Here is a 24,595-nt window from a genome sequence, read left to right on the forward strand (position 1 = left end):
ATTTGCAAAGGTAATATTTAAAAACTTACACTTTTTAAACCAGTTTGTGTCTTGTGAGCACCATTTTTGCCTAGTAAAACTGACTTTATATGGATTGGGCTGGCCAAAAAGTCGTTCAGGTTTGCCCATAAGATGTAATGGAAAAACCTGAATGATCTTTTCGGCCAACCCAATAATTTTTTTTTTTCCAGTTTTACTGAGAAATTGACATGTCACTCCATAAGTTTAAGGTGTACAGCACGATGGTGTGATACGTATACTGTGGAACAGTGACCACGATAGGTTCAGCAGACCTCCATCTTCTCATATTATAGATACAACGAAAAGAAAGGAAAGAAGAAAAAAATTGTTTTCTCCTTGTAATGTGACTCTTAGCGTTAACTCTTAACTCTCCTATGTATCATATAGCATTGTTTTCTACTTTTGCTCATTGCTTGCTATCTGCATATTTATTTGTTTGAATAATGTTCAGGGCTAAACATTTGTGAATTTCAATCCTGAAAAAGCTACTTAAACTTTTTAGCATTTAACATTTAGCATAAATCCAAGTTGCAAGCCTGGGTTGTGCAATCAGTTATGCCTGCGACCTTGGATAAGTCCCTTAGTACCTCTGGACTTCTGTTTCTCTATCTAAAGAATAAGTCATTGTTCTAGGACCCTTACAAATTCTAAAATTTCAAGAAATCCAAAACTTACCAACCAAAGATCCAAACCTCTTTCACCAGCTGCTTACCTAAGTAGGAACCATAGTTGGCAGCCTTGGCTATCAGGCTGTCATGACATCAGCCATAAGCAATTTTCAATTTCAGTGGCAACTTTTTTGTCCAGAACAACTTGGTCAAAATTTTTGAGCTTTTCTTTTTTTTGTTTAAAAAATAAGCATTAACAACTAGACTTTATGCAAACTGGTCTCACGTAATTTGCTGTTAATATTACAGCAGGATTTTTATGGGGTGTGGATGGTGTCTGCGGTGTTCAGTTCTTTTCGCTATCTGTGAACAGCAATTGGGGCCCCGAATACTTCAGCGACTTTCTTTGTGTGATACATCAGTGTTCTGGCTTCAGATTTTGGCCTTGAGCAGGATGTTCCGCATTCATTGAATAACTTCCAGGAGCATTTGTCTTTAAAATTCTGAAATTTGCCAGAGGCAGCCTTGGAAGTTGTTGCATTCAAACTTGTGTATCTTTTTTCTTTTACTTGCTCTCTCCCTTCCGTCCTTTTGGGAGAGATACTATTGAAAAACCAACTGGATCTGGTTAACTGCACTCTGTTTGGGGACTACGGGTGGGAAAGCACAAAAACATTTTATTATTGAAGTAAAGAAAGGTGATAACGGGTAAACAAGCACCCAGGCAAACCTAGACAGAGAGTAGCGTTTATATGCGGGAAGACCTTGAAATTCTGTTTTGTGTCTAAGCCTGTATTGGAAGGAGAATTTATTGAAAGAATTTGTAAACCTAAATGTGTTTCTTTGTAGGTGATATTTTGAATCTAGAGAGGCTAACAGCTGCTGTTGCTATACAGACCCCAATTATCTTTTTTCTTGCTTCAAATGCTTCTTAGTAATGTGACATGTTAGTCTTCTTAGAAATATGACTAAGGGTTTCTTTCGAAGTTGAGAGCTGAGGGTTTGCAGCTAAAGCATTCCTTCTCCCCACTTCTCAAAATACATATGATGAAAAAAGATTAGGGCCATTAGGCATTTCATGGAAGGGGAAAAAAGGCTCTTACCCTCCCAGTTCCTAGGTGGAGGGAACGTTCCAACATTTGGTAGCCAGAGAAGCCTCTTTTCATAATTTAAAAACAAAAAGGAATAACTCAACGCTCCGGGCAGATTGACAGAATCTAAAGTGAAGGTTAATCAAAACCAAAAGTCAGGTCAGTCACTGAACCCATTGTCCTCACTGTGGTCTGTGAGGTCACAGCTATTCAGTATTTTCATAATAATACTAAGGTGATCCATTCGCCTTTTTATTTTCATTTTCTAACAAGCGTGCGGATTGAATGCAAGAGCAGAGACCAAACAGCCAGCTATCTTCTGTCAATGAGATTTGCAAAAATGGAAAACAATGCTATGCTTTCTGCTTAAATTTTTTGTTTTGCACAATATAGATATTTTTGTAAAGAATGTTATTTATATTGCAGTGTAACAAATTTAGTGTTATTATTTTAATGAATTAATAGCTTACAGTTTTCTCCACTTTAATTTCTATTATGGGGGACTTACCTGGCAGTCCACCTTCCAATGCAGGGGGTGCGGGTTCCATCCTTGGTTGAGGACCTAAGATCCCACATGCCTCGGAGCCAAAAAAACCAAAACATAAAAAACAGAAGCAGTATTGTAACAATTTCAATAAAGCTTTTAAAAACGCTCCCCATCAAAAAAAAAATCTTAAAAAATTATGATGCTATCAATAGATTCAACCCATGGGGTCCTCAATAATTTTTAAGAGTAAAGGAAACTAGAGACCCAAAAGTTGGAGAACTGCTAATTAAACAAAAACACAACTAAGGTACGAATTCTAGGCCAGTGACGGCTAAAGTGTGGAGACAGCTGTAAGTGAGAAACTGGGAATCTTTGAATTTGGGGGTTCTTGTGCAGAAAGGAAAAATAAAGCACATATTGAAAGCAAATCCAAAGAGAGAGCAAGATGTATTGGTAGAGAGAGGCTGAATGAGAACCCCATGGGTGAGACACAGACTCGTTCACTCCTCATTCCATGGACTAATGACCTCCTAGAGTGGATACTTGGCCCAAAGGCTGGGTAGGGCCCTTATATGAGCTGGCTAGGGTCTTAGAGAGAAAAGATAGTTAGACTGGTCAGCTTCCTGCCTTTGAAACTGAAGGCCAGTGGGTGAAGGTGAAGCAGAAAAGTCACATAATAGAGGGGGCCAGAGGGGCTGTGATGGCCACATGCAAGCTCTAATCATGAAGGAACAGAAGCTGAGCTGTTGGATGGGACTGGTTGGCTGAGAAAGAATAGTAGATTGCACTCGGAGAGAAAAAACAGATAATAGGAGAGAGGCTTTGAGCCTGCAAGAGAGACAGGAGGTAAGTGTGGCTTCAGTGGTTAGTGCTTCCCCATTACAGCCTTTGTCTCTTTACAGTAAATCATCTTCTTTACTGGCAACCCAAAAGAGCCTGAGTGAAAAGTAGAGAAATACAAGTGTACAGATTGCAAAGACTAGCACAGTTTATATGATTATGACATGAATTTAATTCTGAACCACCTAGTAGCCAAGGAAACAAGGAGACACTGTTAATCATGAAACCAGATAATAAAGAAGAAGGCAGCTATAAAGGTAGTGAAGAGTTTTCTAACACTGAATTTATAATCAATCACCTTCTTATGTATGGAGGTTCCTTAAAAGATTAAAAATAGAATTACCATAGTCCCACTTCTGGGATCCAGAAGTCCCACTTATGAGTATATATACCTAAAATAATTCAAAGCAGGATCTGGAAGAGAAATTCACACACCTGTGTTCATGGCAGCATTATTCACAATAGCCAAGAGGTGAAAGCAACCCTGATGTCTCTTGACAGATGAATAAATTTTTAAAAATTGGTATGTATATGTATGGGGCTTCCCTGGTGGCTCAGATGGTAAAAAAAATCTGCCTGCAATGCGGGAAACCTGGGTTTGATCCCTGGGTTGTGAAGATCCCCTGGAGGAGGGCATGGCAACCCACTCCAGTATTCTTGCCTGGAGAATCCCATGGACAGAGGAGCCTGGCGGGCTATGGTCCATGGGGTCGCAAAGAGTCGGACACAACTGAAGCGACTCAGCACCCACAGCACGTATGTATATAATAGAATATTATTCAGGCTTTTTAAAAAAGGAAATTCTGACCCATGCTACAATATTGATGAACCTCAAAGACATTTTGCTTTGTGAAATAAACTAGTTACAAAGGAACTTGTACTGTGTGCTTCTCCTCATGTGAAGTATCTAAAGTAGTCAAAATCATAAAAACAAGAATTAGAAAGATGCTTACCAAGGACTGGGGGAAGGCTGGAAATTAGTGTTTAATGGGTATGGAGTTCAGTTTCATAAGATGAAAAAATTTCTAGAGCTACGTTGTACAACAGTGTGAATATACTTTACACTACTGAACTGTACACTTAAATCTTAAAAATACTTAAAAATCTTAAAAATATTGTGAAAATGATTATGCTACCAAATGCAGCCTACAGATTCAGTGTGATCCCTATCAGATTACCAATGGCATTTTTCACAGAACTAGAACAAAAAATTTCACAATTCACATGGAAACACAAAAGACCCTGAATAGCCAAAGCAGTCTTGAGAAAAAAGAATGGAGCTGGAGGAATCAACCTTCCTGACTTCAGATTATACTATAAAGCTACAGTCATCAAGACAATATTGTACTGGCACAAAAACAGAAACATAGACCAATGGAACAAGATAGAAAGCCCAGAAATAAACCCATGCACCTATGGGTACCTTATTTTTGACAAAAGAGGCAAGAATATACAATGGGGTAAAGACAGCCTCTTCAATAATTGGTGCTAGGAAGACTGGACAGCTACATGAAAAGAATGAAATTATAACACTTCCTAACACCATACACAAAGATAAACTCAAAATGGATTAAAGACCTAAATGTAAGACCAGAAACTATAAAACTCTTAGAGGAAACCATAGGCAGAACACTCGATGACATAAATCAAAGAAAGATCCTCTATGACCCACCTCCCAGAGTAACGGAAATGAAAACAAAAGTAAACAAGTGGGACCTGATTAAACTTAAAAGCTTTTGCACAGCAAAGGAAACTATAAACAAGGTGAAAAGACAACCCTCAGAATGGGAGAAAATAATAGCAAATGGAACAACTGACAAAGGATTAATTTCCCAAAATATACAAGCAGCTCATACAACTCAATACCAGAAAAACAAACAACCCTATCAAAAAGTGGGAAAAAGACCTAAACAGACATTTCTCCAAAGAAGACATACAGATGGCTAACAAACACATGAAAAGATGCTCAACATCGCTCATTAGTAGAGAAATGCAAATCAAAACTGCAATGAGATATCACCTCATACCAGTCAGAATGGCCATCATCAAAAAGTCTACAAACAATAAATGCTGGAGAGGGTGTGGAGAAAAGGGAATGCTCTTGCACTGTTGGTGGGAATGTAAATTGATACAGCCACTATGGAAGACAGTATGGAGATTCCTTAAAAAACTAGTAATAAAACCACCATCTGACCCAGCAATCCCACTCCTAGACATACACCCTGAGAAAACCAAAATTGAAAGGAACGCATGTATCCCATTGTTAATTGCAGCACTATTTACAATAGCTAGAACATGGAAGCAACCTAGATGTCCGTCAACAGATGACTGGATAAAGAAGTTGTGGTACATATACACAATGGAATATTACTCAGCCATAAAAAGGAACACAACTGAGTCAGTTCTAATGAGATGGATGAACCTAGAACCTATTATACAGAGTGAAGTAAGTCAGAAAGAGAAAGATAAATATCGTATTCTAACGCATATATGCGGAATCTAAAAAATGGTACTGAAGAATTTATTTACAGGGCTGCAATGGAGAAACAGACATAGAGAATAGATTTATGGACTTGGGGAGAGGGGAGGAGAGGGTGAAATGTATGGAAAGAGTAACATGGAAACTTATATTACCATATATAAAATCATAGCCAATGGGAATTTGCTGTATGGCTCAGGAAACTCAAACAGGGGCTCTGTATCAACCTAGAGGGGTGGGATGGGGAGGGAGATGGGAGGGAGGTTCAAAAGGGAGGGGATATGTGTATACCTATGGCTGATTCATGTTGAGGTTTGACAGAACACAGCAAAATTCTGTAAAGCAATTATCCTTCAATTAAAAATAAATTAAAATTTTAAAAAAACAAAAAAAATTGTTAAGATGGTTTATTCAATGTTATGTATTTTTACCAAATATTATGTATTATGTATTTTTTACAAAAAAACTCAGTCACTTGCATGTAAATGAGTGATTGAAGCAATAAGTTATATATTTGACAATGAGAAATTTGAGAAATTTACCAGCATTGAACTTCCCCACAAGATTTTGGTTTTGGATCAATTTCTGTTATGGAGGCAGATGCAAGAAGACATTTCTGTTCCCAACCAGAACTGTAGTACCTCTGTGTTCAAGAAACGTCATCCATGTCATATATTCCCTCTCCTCAGTAATGACTTTGCACAGGCTCACATATAAGGGTATCTCAGAGCTGTATGCTTTATAACACTTTTGCTGGGTAGTTAAGCTCATGACATTCCTCCCTTCATTCTCCATCGTGTTAGCTGAGTTGAGGTCCTGTTTCTTTCTTTCTTTCTTTTTATTTTCTTGACCACACTGCACGGCATGTGGGATCTTAGCTCCTTGACCAGGGATTGAACCCATGCCCCCTTTCATTGGAAGCTTGGAGTCTTAATCACTGGACTGCCATGGAGGTCCCAAGAGCTCCTGTTTATTTTTTGAATGATCTTGCTGGATAGTTGGCCTTTTTTTTTTTTTTTTTTTTCTTTTTCTGAGGGAGTGGAAAACCTATATAGAGACTCTGATTCAGTTTTCTTTGTAAAAATTAGATTTATCAAGTATTAAATCAGTTTATATGTTCTGGTATGCAACAAACACAACAAAGACTGAGTAGCGAATTATCTAATTTTAGACATTTTTATTCCCTCGAGTAGTGCTGTATTTTAAGAAATAAGAGATCATTGGCAAACTTTCAACTAAAGCAAGAAACTTCATAATTTGTATTTATATATATACGTGTGTGTGTGTGTTTTATGTGGAAGATATCATGGTTCTATTATTAGAATTCTTAATTTTTTTCATTGAACCTTAATAAGTGAGCAGGTGGGCTGTGCTTACAAGAGTGTAACATTCACTTACTGTAAACTCAGAGAGGAGTGTCAGATGACCATGCAAACAGTAAAAGAGCCAAGCTCATGGCTTTCTGATTTAATTATTATTGATTGTTCAAAAGGTCTTATATTTTGCAGTGGTTTAGCATCACTTTGAAAAAAGCGGGGCGGGGGCAGCGGGGGAGGAGGAAGAGAAAAAAGAAGGACAGAAAGAAATGTATTGGGTTGGCTAAAACATTCCTTTGTGGGTTTCTCTGAGATGGTCTGGAAAACCATGAAGAAACTTTTTGTTGTTCAGTTGCTCAGTTGTGTCCAACTCTTTGTGACCCCATGGATTGCAGCACGCCAGGCTTCCCTGTCTTTCACTATCTCCTAGAGTTTGCTCAAACGCGTGTCCGTTGAGTTGGTGATGCCATCCAACCATCTCATCCTCTGTTGCTCCCTTCTCCTCCTGGCCCCAGTCTTTCCGAACATCAGGTCTTTTCCGATGAGTCTGGCCAACCCAGTACTTGGCACAGAGTTGGCGGCTGCTGCCTTGACCTCCGTACAAAGTTTGGGGGTTTTTGCAGGGGTGCAGACATTTCTTTTCTTCTAGCTCCTGGGCCTGCCTGTGCTCCTGTCACATGCCTGCCTGATCCTTGGATGGAATCAGAAGCTGTAGCATGGCACTGTCCCATTATTTCCTGCATTTCCCAGAAGAATCCAGGACATCCCTGGAACCTGTGTTGTGTAGGAGTCTGAGAATAACTAAAAGAAGAAAACCAAACATACCTTTCATTTGAGTGAAAACAGAAAGTACCGCCTGTTGACCTCTTCGTTATACTGACGAAAAGCTGAGGAACAACTTGACTCAGGTGAAGTGACCTCTGTAACCACACAAGAGCCCTGGCATCTGCGGACGAAATTTTATAAACCCACAGGAAACAGTCGTCCTTCTTGTGAAATATGCTTCCAGAGGATTGAGAACGGCATGCGTGTACGCAAGCTTGGGCCTCATTGACATATTTTAATGACAGGGCATGTCGGCAACTTTTCTTTTCAGTATGATGTGGCCCAAAGAAAGAAATGTTACCATCTGACTGACTCATTCTGCAGGACCTGGTTTTCATAGGAATTTAAAGAGACAAAGAGGAGTAGGAAAAAAAAAATTGACAAATGTAGAGAGAAGCTCCATTTTTATTTTTTTTGCTGCACGCCCAGCCCAAAGCGCTGACTATCAATAACGGCCCTTAATTTTGGAATGTAACCAGTCTTGCTGGTTTTTTTCCCTCTTTTCTTCTCTTTCCTTAATTTGATCTGAAACATGCCTTCTTCCTTTCCTTCTAAATCTTACCAATGTAATGGTGCTTCAGTCCGCCTTGGCAGTTACGATTGTGTTAAACGTCCCATGTAACCTCATACCCTCTCCTGTATTGATTGTCTTGGTGTAGCTGCCACAAACCAGGATTTTTACTGGGTCCATAATGTGATGGACCCAGGGACTGTGATATCACTGTTTTTCAGTTTTAGTCCAAAAGCAGCAACCGTAAATCTATCTTTTTTTTTTTTTCACTTGGTTTATCAAGGAATAAAAAAACAATCACAGAAATTAATGAAAATCTAAATATGATCTCAAAAAGCAGCATGTGAAACTTTGTTGAAGAAAATTATCTGATTTTGTGAATATACATAAAAGTAGACTTTTAAATGTCAGTTCTTCCTGAAGTTAGAGATTTAGTAAAATTCCTAATATGATTTTCCTTTTTTGTCACAAAAAAGGTTATTATAATGATCATCCAGCTACATTTTTTAAGAAGAGAAACCAGGAGACACATAGATTCTGTGTTAACACATATTTTGTATCTCCAGTAATTAAGTCATTTTCATTTCGACACAAGAATAGAGTAGCAGATCAATAGGGCAGAGTTAGACAGCTCCCAAACAGACCCAATTATGTGTAAGAACATAAAACAGGCTAAAGAAGACATTATAAGTCGGTTGTGGATGGAAAAAGTTTCTAAATAAATACACCTAAAGCAGTTGGTTTGCTCTTAAGAAAAAGATCGATTTTAATCTTCACTTCATGTCCTACACCAAAATAAATTTCAAGAGCCTTAAACAGCTTTAAACATACAAAATAAAGCTTTAAAAAAGAAAAACAAAAAACTAGAAGTAAACAGAGTGGGCAGTTATAAACAGTCTCTACGAGGAAGAACATGTAAGCTTAAAAGAGTGGAAATCACAAAGGAAAATATCATATTTGATTATATAACATTTCAAAATTTCTCAATCTGAAAAAGCTGCTTAAATATAATTTTATGAAAACAACAAATAGTTATTTAAAATATGATATAGGATGGATAATATCTTCAATCTGTGATAAGCATATAGAAGTAAATAACAAAAACACTAAAATGCTATAGATAGCAGAAAAGTCACAGGAAAGGAAAGAACTAAAGTCTAATAAATATTTTAGAGTGTTAAAATTTTTTAAATTATATTTTTATCTAAGTTATAGCAATTTTAGAATATTATTTAAAATTCATATTGGCTACAATTGAATAAAATAGGCTCTCTAGACACTGATAGAAAAGACATATTAATATAAACTGTTTAGAAAAAATATTGGTAATATGCAGTGAGGGCTTTAGAAGTATTTGTACCTTTATATCAATAATTTCATTTCTAGAAAACCATTCAAAGAACATCATCATAAAAACAAAGATCATTTATAAAGATAATCTTGTTTTTCTTAAATAGTAAAATATTTTATTTTAATAAAATAATAAAAAATATATTTTTAATTAAAAACTGGTGTTTTAGAAATTTAATGGTCAGAGACTAATTAGTTGAAATCTCAATGTAGTCTTCCAATGGAATATTATGTAGCCATTAAACTTACGTTTTCAAAGAATATTTAATAACATGAGAAATGCTTCAATAGTACTACTACTATTCCAATTTAATGTGTTCTTATGTATACCAGGGAAAAGGTTGAAAAAAATAATTAAAATATTAACAGTATTTATCACTGGCAGGATTATAGACAATTTAAATTTCCTTCTTGATACTGTTCCACAGTTTTCATTTTTACTTTTACAATAAGAAAAATAAATACTAAAAATAAAGCACAATTCTTTAGTCTGTTTATTTCTGAATTTGATATTCAACTAGATAAAAAATAAGTAAAAATATAGACTATTTGAAAATTTTCATCAAGTTTCACTGGACAGATATACAAACAAATCTAGAACTTTGGATAAAATACATTTTTTTTCCTCTACAAAACACTTACAAAATCATTACTATCTTCACCATGAAGAAAATCTTAACTAAATTCTAAAATATAAAAATGTTACATGTTTTCTGAATATAAGCTAATAAAACTAGAAATTAACAACAAAAAATAGCCATAAATATAACTGCTCATAAATTAAGAATTTTTTTCTAAATTCAGTTCAGTTCAGTCGCTCAGTCATGTCCGACTCTTTGCGACCCCATTAATTGCAGCATGCCAGGCCTCCCTGTCATCACCAACTCCCGGAGTCTATCTAAACCCATGTTCATCGAGTCGGTGATGCCATCCAACCATCTCATCCTCTGTCGTCTCCTTCTCCTCCTTCCCCCAATCCTACCCAGCATCAGAGTCTTTTCCAATGAGTCAACCCTTCGCATGAGGTGGCCAAAGTATTGGAGTTTCAGCTTCAACATCAGACCTTCTAATGAACACCCAGGATTGATCTCTTTTAGGATGGATTGATTGGATCTCCTTGCAGTCCAAGGGACTCTCAAGAGTCTTCTCCAACACCACAGTTCAAAAGCATCAATTCTTCGGTGCTCAGCTTTCTTCACCGTCCAACTCTCACATCCATACATGACCACTGGAAAAACCATAGCCTTGACTAGACGGACTTTTGTTGGCAAAGTAATGTCTCTGCTTTTAAATATGCTATCTAGGTTGGCCATAACCTTCCTTCCAAGGAGTAAGCGTCTTTTAATTTCATGGCTGCGGTCACCATCAGCAGTGATTCTGGAGCCCAAAAAAGTAAAGTCTGACACTGTTTCCACTGTTTCCCCATCTATTTCCCATGAAGTGATGGGACCAGATGCCATGATCTTAGTTTTCCAAACACTGAGCTTTAAGCCAACTTTTTCACTCTCCTCCTTCACCTTCATCAAGAGGCTCTTCAGTTCTTCTTCACTCTCTGCCATAAGGGTGGTGTCATCCGCATATCTGAGGTTATTGATATTTCTCCCGGCAATCTTGATTCCAGCTTGTGTTTCTTCCAGCCTCATTAAAAGAGGAAATCAACATATAAATGACATATTTATTAATTCATAAAATAACAATGAAATTGTTTTAAAAGCAAGCTGCTTTGTATCAAAACCTATGGAATACAGTCAAATCTGTGCCTTGAGAATTTTATCATAAAATATTTTTACTTTAACATAAGGATGTATACATGTGAACCTAAGCGTTCAACTTAATTTATGAAAAAGTGATAAAGTAAGCCAAAAGAAGGTTGGAAGAGAAAATTATAAAAGTAAATCTTGAAATTAGAGATAGAGAAAACAAAAGGACAGCAAATAAAACCAAAAGCTGAATTTGAGAAAGTACTGATAAAATAGACAAATTCCTGGTACATGTCATTAAGGAAAACTATAAAAATAAAAAACAGATAATATTAAGTGTAAAAAAACAGATACAAGCATATTATATTTATAACTACCTAATTTTGCTGTAGTGCAACATATGTGTTTTGAAAAATTATTGGACGATACATGATCACACGATAAAAACCATAGGACACATGGGAAAAATTGCGGCACATTACTCAAAAAACTTTTCCAGAAAACAAACAACTTTGTTGGTGATATGTAAGAAATGAAGATAGGACACTGGTTAAAATGCTAGCACAGTTTTTATGCATGTGTTACATAGTTGAGGAATTCGTAAAGATTACAATATATACATAATTTTACCTGGAAAAAATCTGAAGCTTGCATGTGGTAGTGGGTCTCAGAAAGGTCACAGTTCATTGTGAGTTATTTTGAATTAATGGAGGAGGTTAACTGAAATCAGAAGGCCAAATTTTAACATCAAATGAAGATAGGTGTGGCTCTCAGGCAGTGATACCCTGAGGTAGATGGTGGATGTTTAAGGTGTTCCTATGCAGGTCGGTTCAGCTGGATTCAATTTTCTATGTTCACCTAGTATTTCTGGATGACAAAATCATGCATAAGCACGTGTGAAATCAGAGCTATGCTCAGATCATTCCCTAATATACCAATCCTGTTGAAACTAATTCGTATTTTTAGCATAAGTGGTATAGCAGAACTGCCTGTATAAGAGAATGAAAGAATCAGAAGACAATATTATATTAGTTCTGTAGTAATATATTTGAAAATTTGAAAATGAATGATTTTATAACAAAATATAAATTAATAAATTTGACTCAAGGAGAAGTAGAATGCTTACATAGATCAATAGCTGTAATTGGAAATAACAAAATTTTACATAGAAATTTCTGTGAAGAAGACATACAGATGGCCAAAAAGCACATGAAAAGATGCTCAACATCGCCAATTGTTAGAGACATGCAGGTTAAAGCCACAATCAGGTATCACCTCACACTGGTCAGAATGGCCATCATCAGAAAATCTACAAGCAATAAATGCTGGAGGGGATGTGGAATATAAATTGGTATAGCCACTATGGAGAACAGTGTGGAGGTTCCCTAAAAAAATGAAAATAGAGCTTCCATATGATCCAGCAATCCCACTCCTGGGGCATATATCCAGATAAAACCATAATTCAAAAAGATACATGCACATTTTATAATACAGTGCAGCACTATTTACAATAACCAGGACATGAGGCAATGTTCATTGATAAAAATGTTAAATGTTCATTGATAAATGTTCATTGATAGAAAAATGGATAAAGAAGATGTGCTACACACATACACACACACACACAGTCAATGGAATATTACTCAGCCATAGAAAGACTGCTATAGGACAATGGAATATTACTCAGCCATAAAAAAGAACGATATAGGATTTCCCTGGTGGCCTAGTGGATAGGAATGCCTACCAGTGCAGGGGATACAGGTTCGATTTCTGGTCCAGGAAGATTCCACTTGCCACAGAGAAGCTCAGCCCATGAGCTACAACTACTGAGTCCACGTGCCACAATTACTGAAGCCTGAGTGCCTAGAGCCTGTGCTCTGCGATAAGAGAAGCACAACAATAAGAAGCCTGCATCCTCCAATGAGGAGTAGCTCCCACTCACCACAGCTAAAGGGAACCCGGGCAAAGAACGAAGACCCAGCACAGCCAAAAAGGAAAAAAGAAAAAATTTTTTAATGTGAAAAAAAAAAGAAAGAAAGAATGTCATTTGCAGCAACATGGATGGACCTAGAGATTTTCATACTGAGTGAAGTCAACTTCTTATTGCAAAATTCAGACTGAAATTGAGTAAAGTAGGGAAAACCACTAGACCGTTCAGGTATGATCTGAATCAAATCCCTTACGATTATACAGTGGAAGTGACAAACAAATTCAAAGGATTAGATCTGATAGACGAGTGCCTGAAGAACTATGGACGGAGGTTCGTGACATTGTACAGGAGGCAGTGATCAAGACCATCCCCAAGAAAAAGAAATGCAAAAAGGCAAAATGGTTGTCTCAGGAGGCCTTATAAATAGCTGAGAAAAGAAGAGAAGCAAAAGGCAAATGAGAAAAGGAAAGATGCACGCATCTGAGTGCAGAGTTCCAAAGAATAGCAAGGAGAGAGAAGAAAGCCTTCCTCAGTGATCAATGCAAAATAGAGGAAAACAATAGAATGGGAAAGACTAGAGATCTCTTCAAGAAAATTAGAGATACCAAGGGAACTTTTCATGCAAAGATGAGCACAATAAAGGACAGAAATGGTATGGACCTCACAGAAGCAGAAGATATTAAGAAGAGGTGGCAAGAATACACAGAAGAACTATACAAAAAAGATCTTCATGACCCAATAATCACAATGGTGTGATCACTCACCTAGACCCAGACATCCTGGAAGGTGAAGTCAAGTGGGCCTCAGGAAGTATCACTATGAACAAAGCTAGTGGAGGTGATGGAATTCCAGTTGAGCTATTTCAAATCCTAAAAGATGATGCTGTGAAAGTGCTGCACTCAACATGCCAGCAAATTTGGAAAACTCAGCAGTGGCCACAGGACTGGAAAAGGTCAGTTTTCATTCCAATCCCAAAGGAAGGCAATGCCAAAGAATGCTCAAACTACCGCACAATTGCACTCACCTCACACAGTAGCAAAGTAATGCTCAAAATTCTCCAAGCCAGGGTTCAGCAGTACATGAACTGTGAACTTCCAGATGTTCAAGCTGGTTTTAGAAAAGGCAGAGGAACCAGAAATCAAATTGCCAACATCCATTGGATCATAGAAAAAGCAAGAGAGTTCCACAGAAACATCTACTTCTGCTTTATTGACTCCAAAACCTTTGACTGTGTGGATCACAACAAAGTGTGGAAAAATCTTAAAGAGATGTGAATACTACCTCACCTGCCTCCTGAGAAATCTGTATGCAGGTCAAGAAGCAGCAGTTAGAACTGAACATGGAACAACGGACTGATTCCAAACTGGGAAAGGAGTCCGTCAAGGCTGTATATTTTTACCCTGCTTATTGAACTTATATGCAGAGTATATCAAGTGGAAGAGGCTGGAGAAGGAAATGGCAACCCACTCCAGTATTCTTGCCTGGAGAATCCCGTGGACAGAGGAGCCTGGTGGGCTGCTGTCCATAGGGTCGCACAGAGTCGGACACGACTGAAGCGACTTAGCATGCAGAGTATATCATGTGAAATGCTGGGCTGGATGAAGCACAAGCTGGAATCAAGATTGCTGGGAGAAATATTAATAATCTCAGATATGCAGAGGACACCACCTTTATGGAAGAAAACGAAGAAGAACTAAAGAGCCTCTTGATGAAAGTGAAAGAGGAGAGTGAAAAAGCTGGCTTAAAACTCAACATTCAGAAAACTAACATCATGGCATCCAGTCCCATCACTTCATGGTAAATAGATGGGGAAACAATGAAAACAGTGAGAGACTTTATTTTTTGGGCCTCCAAAATCACTGCAGATGGTGACTGCAGCCATGAAATTAAAAGATGTTTGCTCCTTGGAAGAAAAGCTATGACAAACCTAGACAGAATATTAAAAAGCAGGGACATTACTTTGCCAGTAAAGGTCCATCTAGTCAAAGCAATGGTTTTTCCAATAGTCATGTGTAGATGTGAGGGTTGGACTATAAAGAAAACTGAGCGCCGAAGAATTGATGCTTTTGAACTGTGGTGTTGGAGGAGACTCTTGAGGGTCCCTTGAACAGCAAGCAGATCCAACCAGTCAATCTTAAAGGAAATCAGTCCTGAATATTCATTGGAAGGACTGATGTTGAAGCTGAAACTCCAATACTTTGTCCACCTGATGTGAAGAACTGACTCATTGGAAAAGAAGACCCTGATGCTGGGAAAGATTGAAGGCAGGAGGAGAAGGGGACAACAGAGGATGAGATGGTTGGATTGCATCACCAACTCGATGGACATGAGTTTGAGTAAGCTCTGGGAGTTGGTGATGGACAGGGAAGCCTGGCGTGCTGCAGTCCTTGGAGTTGCAAGGAGTCAGACACAACTGAGCGACTGAACTGAAGTAAGTCAGACTGAGAAAGACAAAGACCATATGATATCACTTATATGTGGAATCTTGAAAGAAATGGTACAAATGAACTTACTTACAAAACAGAAATAGAAACACCGATGTAGAAAACAAACTTATGGTTACCAAGGGAGAAAGGAGATGAGAGGGATAAATTGGGAGATTGAGATTGACATATATACACTACTATATATAAAATAGGTGGCTAATAAAGACCTATTGTATAACACAGTGAACTCGACTCAATACTCTGATATGGGAAAAGGATCTAAAAAGGAGTGGCTATATGTATAGGTGTAACTGATTCACTCTGCTGTACACCTGAAACTAACACAAGATTGTAAATCAACTGTACTCCAATAAAAATTAATTTTAAATAAAGAAATTGGAAAATCTGTCAAAAAGCTGCTATTTTTTAAAGGATTGGGAGTTCCTGATTTTATAGTTGAATTCTGATTCTTCAGTCAGCGTTGTTTTTTATATTCCAGAAGATTTTTGTAAAAAGCTGTGTGTGCTCAGTTTTGTCCAACTCTTTGCAACCCCATGGACTGTAGCTTACCAGGCTCCTCTGTCCATGGAATTTTTCAGGCAAGAATATTGGAGTGGGTTGCCATTTCCTGCTGCAGGGGGTCTTCCTGACCCAGGAATTGAACCTGCTTCTCTTTCCTCTCCTGCATTGCCAGGCAGATTCTTTACCACTGTGCCACCTGAGAAGCCCCCATACCACACTTGATCTTAGCCAAAAGGCCAAAAAGTGGCCTTTTTAAAAGATTAGATGTTTAATTCATTTTCCGAAGGTAAAGTGTGCCAGACACTGCTCTAAATGTTTCATAAATATTAACTAATCCTCACTGCAGTCTTGTGAGGCTATTACAGAGAAGAAAACTGAAGCACAGAATCTTGAGTAACTTCCCCAAGGTCATGTAACTAGTACATGTTTTAGCTGGGATTTTAACCAGACAGTTTGGTTCCAGTGTCCGAGGTCTGAACTCTTACCTACCCTGTTCTTTGGTCTCTTTAAACCAGAACTGAAGGAAGCTAGCTAGTTCTCTGGTTCCGAGTTGTATGAAGTACACCCCTTGAAAGGCCTAAAATCTGACTTCCCCCAGTGACTGCTAAGAAGGAATAGGCAATGCAGCCTTCTAGAAGGAGGGGGAAGGTGAGTTTGGTGGAGTTATAATCAAATTTTCAAGCAAGGGAGCAGAGAGTTGGCAGATAAATTCCCTGTTTACCCCGCTGTCCAGTGGATTCTCCCAAAGTCTGGTGTTTGTTCTGTCTGTCCAGAGACCTGCTGTGCTCTGAGAACCAGCTGGGCTTCTTCACGAAGCACAGCCCAAGTTAGTGACACACCTTCATCTTTTTCTGCTTCACTTTGCTTCCCCCTCGCTCAGACCACGGATAACACATCTCCAAACTAAGAAATGGCACTTAAGTTTCACCTCAAACTCAACTTTTTAGGAAACCAGGCTGCAGCAGAATTTGAAGAAATTCCTAAAACAAGAAGTGTATATGGCAAATAAACATATAAAAAGTGCTCTGACTCATAAGCTGTTAAGATAATGCAAATTAAACCATAGTGAGTTACAACTTTAATATGTTAATTTGGCAAAAAATTGAAAAGATGAGTAATACCTAATGCTGATGAGGTATGGGCTAGTAGGCTTTCGTGTGAGGGCCAGATGGTGGGGAAATGAAATTCTGCATACTTGTACAAAGTGATCTGGCAGAGTGTATTGAAATATTAAGTGTACACAATCTTTCAGCCAGCATCTTTGCAACATATGCATTAGTTCATATGTTTATACATTTGAAGACATTTCTTGCCGTATTGTTGTAATAGTAGAAAATAGGAGACAAGCAGAATGTCCATTTAATGAAGGATATTTGAAAAAAATATGGTATATCCATATTTTGGGCTGTGTTTTGCCCTGGAAAGATAGTTCTGATATATTACAAATGAACAAATTGTAGAATAATATATATAGTGTGATCCTATTTTTGTACTACACAACAAACCAGAAAAAAAAGAAAACCTGTATTTTTACATAAGGGTTTTCTTTAGGGTGAAAAAAAACATATGGAACGATACAATAAACTGTTAGCACTGTTTCAAAGGATTGAGATAGAGAGTAGAGATAATTACTAACCTCTTCCTTATATATACTGTGTGATTTGCATGCTCATCTATTACAGTGAACATTAAGACAGGTGTGATAAGAACCCAGCAGCTTTCCCTAAAATCAAATTTCAGGCAAGGGCAATGATTCCTTTTCAACATTGATTCCTTCTTATGATTTCTTTTCAACATTGTTCTAAGAGTTCTCTAGCTAGTGGAATAAGATAAAAGGAAATAAAATATATATTGACTGGGAAGGAAGAACTAAGACTATATTTGTTGCAGGTAACATGATGATTTATGTAGAAAATCTCAAAGAATTGTAAAAAAACAAAACAAAAACCCAAAACCTCCTGGAACTAATAAGCAGTCATACTGAGGTTTCTCATTGGAAAAGACTCTTATGCTGGGAAAGATTGAGGACAGGAGGAGACTGGGGCAACAGAGGATGAGATGGTTGGATGGCATCACTGACTCAGTGGACATGAGTTTGAGCAAACTCTGGGAAATAATGAAGGAAAGAAGCCTGGCAGGCTACAGTCCATGGGGTTGTAAAGAGTCGGACATGACTTGGCAATTGAACAACATTAAGGTTTCAGGATTCAAGGTTAGTACACAAGTCAGTCATTTCCTGTATACCAGCCATGAACAAGTAGAAATTGAAGTTAAAAAAAAAAAGATACCATTAGCATCCAGAAAGATGAAATACTTGGTGCAAATCCAACAAAATATGTAGAAGATCTATATGAAGAAAACCACATACCTCTGGTGAATTAAAGAAGAACTAACCAAATAAAGAGGTGTTCCACGTTCATAGATAGGAAAACTCAATATCGTCAAGATGTCAGTTCTTCCCTATTTGATCTATGGATTCAGTGCAGTCCCACCAACCACCCACCAATCCTTGGAATTTACCCAAAGGAGTTGAAAACATATGCCCACACAAAAACCTGCCTGCAGTTGTTTGGTGGTGGTTTAGTCCCTCAGTTGTGTCCAACTCTTTGCGACCCCATGGACTGTAGCCCATCAGGGTCCTCTGTCCATGGGATTTTTCAGGCAAGAATACTTAAGTGGGTTGCCATTTCCTTCTCCAGAGGATCTTCCCGACCGACGTCTCTTGCATCTCTTGCACTGGCAGGCAGGTTCTTTTCTGACTGAGCTAGGAGAGAAGCCGCAGCTGTGTTTGTAATTGCCAAAACCTGGAAGCCACCAAGATGTCCTTTAGTAGATGAAACTGTAGTACATCTTGTCAATGGAATATTATTCAGAACTAAAAAGAAATGAGCAATCAAGCCAAGCAAAGACATGGAGGAAACTTAAATGGGTATTAATGAATAAAAGAAGCCAGCCTGAAAAGACTGCTTAATGTATGATTCCAACTGTATGGCCACCTGGAAAAGGCAAAATTTTGGAGATAGTGAATAGATCTGTGGTGCCAGGGATTAAGCAGGAGAGAAAGATGAATAGGCAAAACACAGAGGACTTTTAGGGCAGTGAAAATACTCTGTATGATACTCCAGTGGCAGACATAATATCATTTTACATTTGTCAAAATCTACAGAATTTAGAACACCAAGAGTGAAGCCCAGTGCAAACTGTGGACTTGGGGTGATAATGATGTGCAATATAGGTCATCAGTTCTAACAAATGTACCACTCTGGTGGGATGTTGATAAAGAAGGAGGCTATGTATGTGTAGTGACAAGGGCTTTATGAGAAAATCTCTGTACTTTCCCCTCAATCTTGCTGTGGATCTAAAAACGTTCTTAAAAGTAAAAATAAATGAGGGAGGGTAGAAAGATGGATACAATAATTTTAAATGTGTATGTCTTTTACTAAAATTAATTTACCTATTTGGGATTGTGCTGGGTCTTCATTACAGTGCATGGGCATCTCGTTGCAGTGGCTTCTCTTGTTGCAGAGCACAGGCTGTAGAGCACATGGGCTTTGGAATTCACAGCACTTGGGCTCAATAGTGGTGCACAAGCTCAGTCGTTGCAGCCCATGGGTTCCGTGGTCATGGTCCACAGGCTTAGGTGCTATCCATAGGCAGATTCCTATCCACTGAGCCACCAAGGAAGTCCTCTGTTGTTGTTGTTTTAAATTTCTCTTCACTGGGTCTTAGTTGTGACATGCAGAACCTTTGACCTTTGTTGCAGCATGCAAGATCTTTAGGTGCGGCTTGCAAACTGGTGGTAGCAAGTTGGGATCTAGTTCCCTGATCAGAGATTGTACCCAGGCCCCCTGCATTGTGAGCATGGAGTCTTAGCCACTAAACCACCAGGGAGGTCTCTGTTGTTTTAATAAGGAAAACTGAAAACAATATAGACATTTGTCAACAGAACATTCCAGTACATCCTATGCAGTCGTTAAAAAGACTGAAGTTGATAAGTAAGTACTCATATGGAACAATGTGCATGATTTGTTACCAGAAAATAGTATTGTTAAATGATATTAATATTTTGTTTTATTACATATTCCAGTAATACTTTTCATAATAATTATCTCTGAGAAATAGTATCATAAGGAGCTTTTAAATATTTATCAGTCTTATGTTTCCTAGAATAGCAAGTTGTTTGATCAAGAAAGTAATAATGAAAAAAAAATGCTGACAGTTTCTGAAATTTTCTCCATGATTATGTATCTATTTTCATAGGAAAAACAAATGAACAAGAAATTAAATTCATTTATGCAGTGAACTGAGAATTTTATTATATGTGTATACCTTAACCCTAAACACAAATCTGCATCAAGTTGTTTTATTTTATATCCTGCCTGTTTCTGATAGGAATTAATGTACCTTTTGCCCAAGCTAAAGAACCCTTTCAGTGTATTCAAAATAACATATGCACAATATGAACTCAGTGAACACTTGCCCAAATAGCAGTTGTCTTTGAGAAATACATTTTGTGTGTATGATAGGAAATTTGGGATGCTCTAAAGTATGGGGGCACAGAAATAGATAGCTAGTGGGATACTGCTGTATAGCACAGGGAGCTCAGCTCAGTGCTCTGTGATGACCTGGAGGAGTGAGATGGATGGGGGTGGGAGGGACCTCAAGAGGGAAGCAATATATATACAAATAGCAGATTCACTTTGTTGTACAGCAGAAGCTAACACAACATTGTAAAGCAATTATCCTCCAGTAATAAATATAAATAAAGAATGGGGCCCAGAGCTGAGCTGTTCTTGCCAGGGATTAAGGGTGGTCATGAACCATTGCTCAGATTCGTACGTGCCTTTTTACCCACACTTACAAGCTCCTTATGGGAAAACTACTTGACTTCTCTAAAAATTAGTCTGCTCTCTTCAATTGTGAGCCTAGCTCTTCAGAAACCAGAAATGAATATTATGCCACTCCTTGAAGGAGTAATGAAACGAATTTAAAAAATGACAAGTTGCATAATGTTATTACTGAGAAAAACTTGGTGAAGAAAATCCATTTGCTGATAAGCTTCTTGAGGAGGGCTGGGGTGGAAGAGTCAATACCCAGAGGGACTTTGTTAAGGTGTTTATCCTCTCACATCACCTTGTACTTTAACTTTGTGGCACCTATTGCAAAAGCAGTGTAATTATGTACCTCTGAAAAACCACAGAAACTGTATGAACTCAGTAAATACCCAGATTGCAATGCACGCGTCTGTGCGTCTGTCCTCCTACCACCTTTCCTGAAGTCATCAAGGAGCAATTCTGAAAGCCTCCAAATGTTTTGAAAAGATTCATTGTTCTGTTTTTCAGTTCCCATAAAGACATCAATTTATTACTCTTGGAAGTTTTCCTTATATTTGACAACCTATTGTTTAAGAATACATGGAAATATACTGTTTAAGAATATATGGACATTTCAAAATTTGAAATGCTGCTTTCAGATTTTGCATTTGAAAGAAGTTTAAGGACTCAAAACCTGGCTGGAACTTCTATACCTTTGACTGGCTTCTACATATGGGTCTTTGTATGTGCTTAGGTGAAGCATGCTAACATAAACATAAAATCACCTCTTCTGTGTCTTCACAAAGAGTATGTACAATGTGTTATATAGAAACTGATCATTTTGAGTAAATTTGACACTGAAACTAACCTCATCAGATTGGGGGACACCTTTTGCATATTCGTTTTTTTTCAGTATTTATTGACTATCTTTTACATATCCATTTTTTCACTATTTCTTGACTCTCTGCTGTGCCAAAGCACTGTGCCAGGTGCTGTGGGGGTACAGGGATGAGTAAGCTGCAGCCTTGAGAAGCTTGTTGTACTGGGAATAAGACTGCTATTGGAAACAAAATCTTTAAAATAGCTAATTTATTTTCCTAGTATAGCATTACCATCCTGTTTAATTTCTGACCAGAGACTTGCAAAATTTCAACTGTGGTACCACCAAGAAAAAAAAGGTAATTTGAATCGGATTTACCTTCAAAATTGACCTGGATCAAAACTCTGAACTTGATCCAGTTTTCCTTTCATGTACGCTAATAAAAAAAATCAATTTCAGAGTTGTAAGGTTAAAAATTACGATAATTGCGTTGGATCATAATTATGATTGTTACTTTTAAAGAGGTACAGAAAATGCTGAGTTGACTGGCAACATACTAATGTTAGATGTAATTCAGTGATGATGTTTGCTTTATACAATCCAGTTTTTACCAAAACATGTTTATTCAGTTAAAGAATTTCTTTTTGCTTAATATTTTCCTTCTCTTTTGTAGGAGTTTATTTTATCAGAAGATTATAACAAGATGACTCCTGTGAAAAACTATCAAGGTAGGAATGAGAGTAGTGTTTGCATTGTCTTGGACTTTGAAATGCTCCTTGGTGACTTCCACGGCCACAAGAGGGGACTTAACTTTACAGCAGTCACTGGGAACAAAACCTGGCCGTGCTTTGTGGTGAATATTGTCCCGGTTTTTGAATCAAGAAGCAGAGGCCCAAAGAGATTGGCTGACTGGCATGTAGTCCCGTAGCCAGTAACTTGCAGAGCCAGTCCAGTTCCTCTGTGACTCCAGTACCCCCGGCCTTTGTCCTTGGTCTCCCTGCTCACCCCACTGCCTGGAGACCCTGCAGCAGACTTGGAGAGCGGAGCCGGGCTTGGGAGTGAGCTGCTTTCCATGGAGCTCATTTCATTTTTGGTTAACGGTTGTAAAAGGTTCATATTGTCTCAGGGAAGGCGTTCGGGTTTTATTGTGTCTTCAACGTTGGCATTGTACCATAGATCATTTACATAGTACAGATCAGGAGCAGATTTTCACTAAGAAGTGTTTCCTCCAGGTCCACAGTGGCAGGGGCCAGAACATTAGAAGTAGACCTTGTAACGCTTAGAGGTCATTTCATCCACATTTCGTGACCTCATTCATCATCATCCAGCCTCTCCCTTGAGGTATCCTTAGACATAGCAACCCCTCCTGATTTTAGAAAATTCTCAGCATTAAGTTCTTCATTTCTAGATGTTGAGCCAAAATTCATTTCCCTATGGGTTTATTCTTTTTTTTTCCCCTTTAATAACTAGCTTTTTTTTTTCTTTTGAGCTTTTTATTTTGCATTGGGGTATAGCCCATTAACAATGTTGTGATAGCTTCAGATGAACAGCAAAGGGACTCAGCCATACATATACGTGTATCCCTTCTTTCCCAAACTCCTCTCCTATCCAGGCTGCCACATAACATCGAGCAGAGTTCTGTGTGCTATATAGTAGGTCCTTTTTGGTTATCTATTTTAAATATAGCAGTGTGTACATCACCATCCCTATGGGTTTATTCTTTAGTGTTTTTTTTTACATGTCACTGATCATTTATTGAGTACCTACTGTGTTCCAATAACTGAAAGTTATAATAGTGAACAAGGCATGCATAGTATCCATGCATCCCCATGAAATTGAATCAAGTAAATCTAAACAGAATTAAAGCAGATCAAATTCAGCAATATATAAAAAGGGAAGTACATCACAACCAAGTGAGGTTTATTCCCGAAAAGAAAAGCAGGGACAGGTGTTTGTATATCCATATCATAGCTGCCTTATTCACAATAGCCAAGAAGTGGAAACAACCTAAATATTCACAGATGGATGAATGGATAAACAAAATATGGTTTATCAATATAGTGAATTCTTATTTGGCCACAAAAAGAGAATGAAGTGTTGATACCCGTTACCATGTGGATGAACCTTGAAAACATGCTGAGTGAAAGAAAAGACCATACATTGTGTGATTACACTTATATGAAATGTTAAGAATAGGAGAATTCATAGCCACAGAAAGTAAATTAGGGGTTCCTCAGGGATGGGGCTAAGGGGATTGGAGGTATGGGTTTCTTTGGGAGGTGATAGAAATGTTCTGGAAATAGAACATTTCCTAAAATGATTGTACAACACTGTGAATATACTAAAAATCACTGAATTATACACTGAAAAATGGTTTAAATGGTGAATTTTATGTGGATTTTTATCTCAATTACCATTTTTTAAAACAATCACTTTTTAAACAAGTGATACCAAAAACAAAGATATTACAAGAAAGGAAAACTACAGCCCCAATTCTCTCATAAACTTAGACGTTAAAGTCCTAAAAGAAATACTAGCAAATCCAGCAACATGTAAAAAGAATTATACACGATGACCAAGTGGGGTTTATTCCAGATACGCAAAGCTGGCTCAATGAAAATCAGTGTAATCCATCATGTCAAAAGCCAAAAAAGAAAAATCATAGGATCATATTAATTGACACAGAAAAAGCATTCGATAACACCTGACTCCCATTCGTGATCTAAACTCTCAGCAAGCTACAAATAGATAGGAACTTCCTCAACTTGAGAGAGAAACATCTATCAAAAAAACAAGCTATAGCTAACATCATGCAGTTGACTCTTGTCCAACTGCGGATCGGGAAGTGCTGTGGT

General features: G+C 37.8%; 1 protein-coding gene across 20 annotated transcripts in view; it reads left to right on the top strand.

Annotated features, from left to right (window-relative positions):
- The window catches only part of WDFY2 (WD repeat and FYVE domain containing 2), a 185,605-nt gene that overhangs the window by 107,551 nt on the left and 53,459 nt on the right, over positions 1–24,595 (top strand). For all 20 annotated transcript variants that reach the window (XR_014070602.1, XR_014070596.1, XR_014070605.1 and 17 more), the window contains one exon: positions 22,414–22,468. Coding sequence is in view for 2 of the 20 variants with exons in the window: in XM_081547611.1 (XP_081403737.1) it covers positions 22,414–22,468 (55 nt within the window). In the remaining 18 variants the exon portion in view is untranslated. The remainder of the gene's footprint in view (positions 1–22,413; positions 22,469–24,595) is intronic.

The sequence above is a fragment of the Giraffa tippelskirchi genome, chromosome 12 (genome assembly GCF_054371585.1).
Source record: "Giraffa tippelskirchi isolate mGirTip1 chromosome 12, T2T-mGirTip1v1.2.pri, whole genome shotgun sequence".
Lineage (NCBI taxonomy): Eukaryota > Metazoa > Chordata > Mammalia > Artiodactyla > Giraffidae > Giraffa > Giraffa tippelskirchi.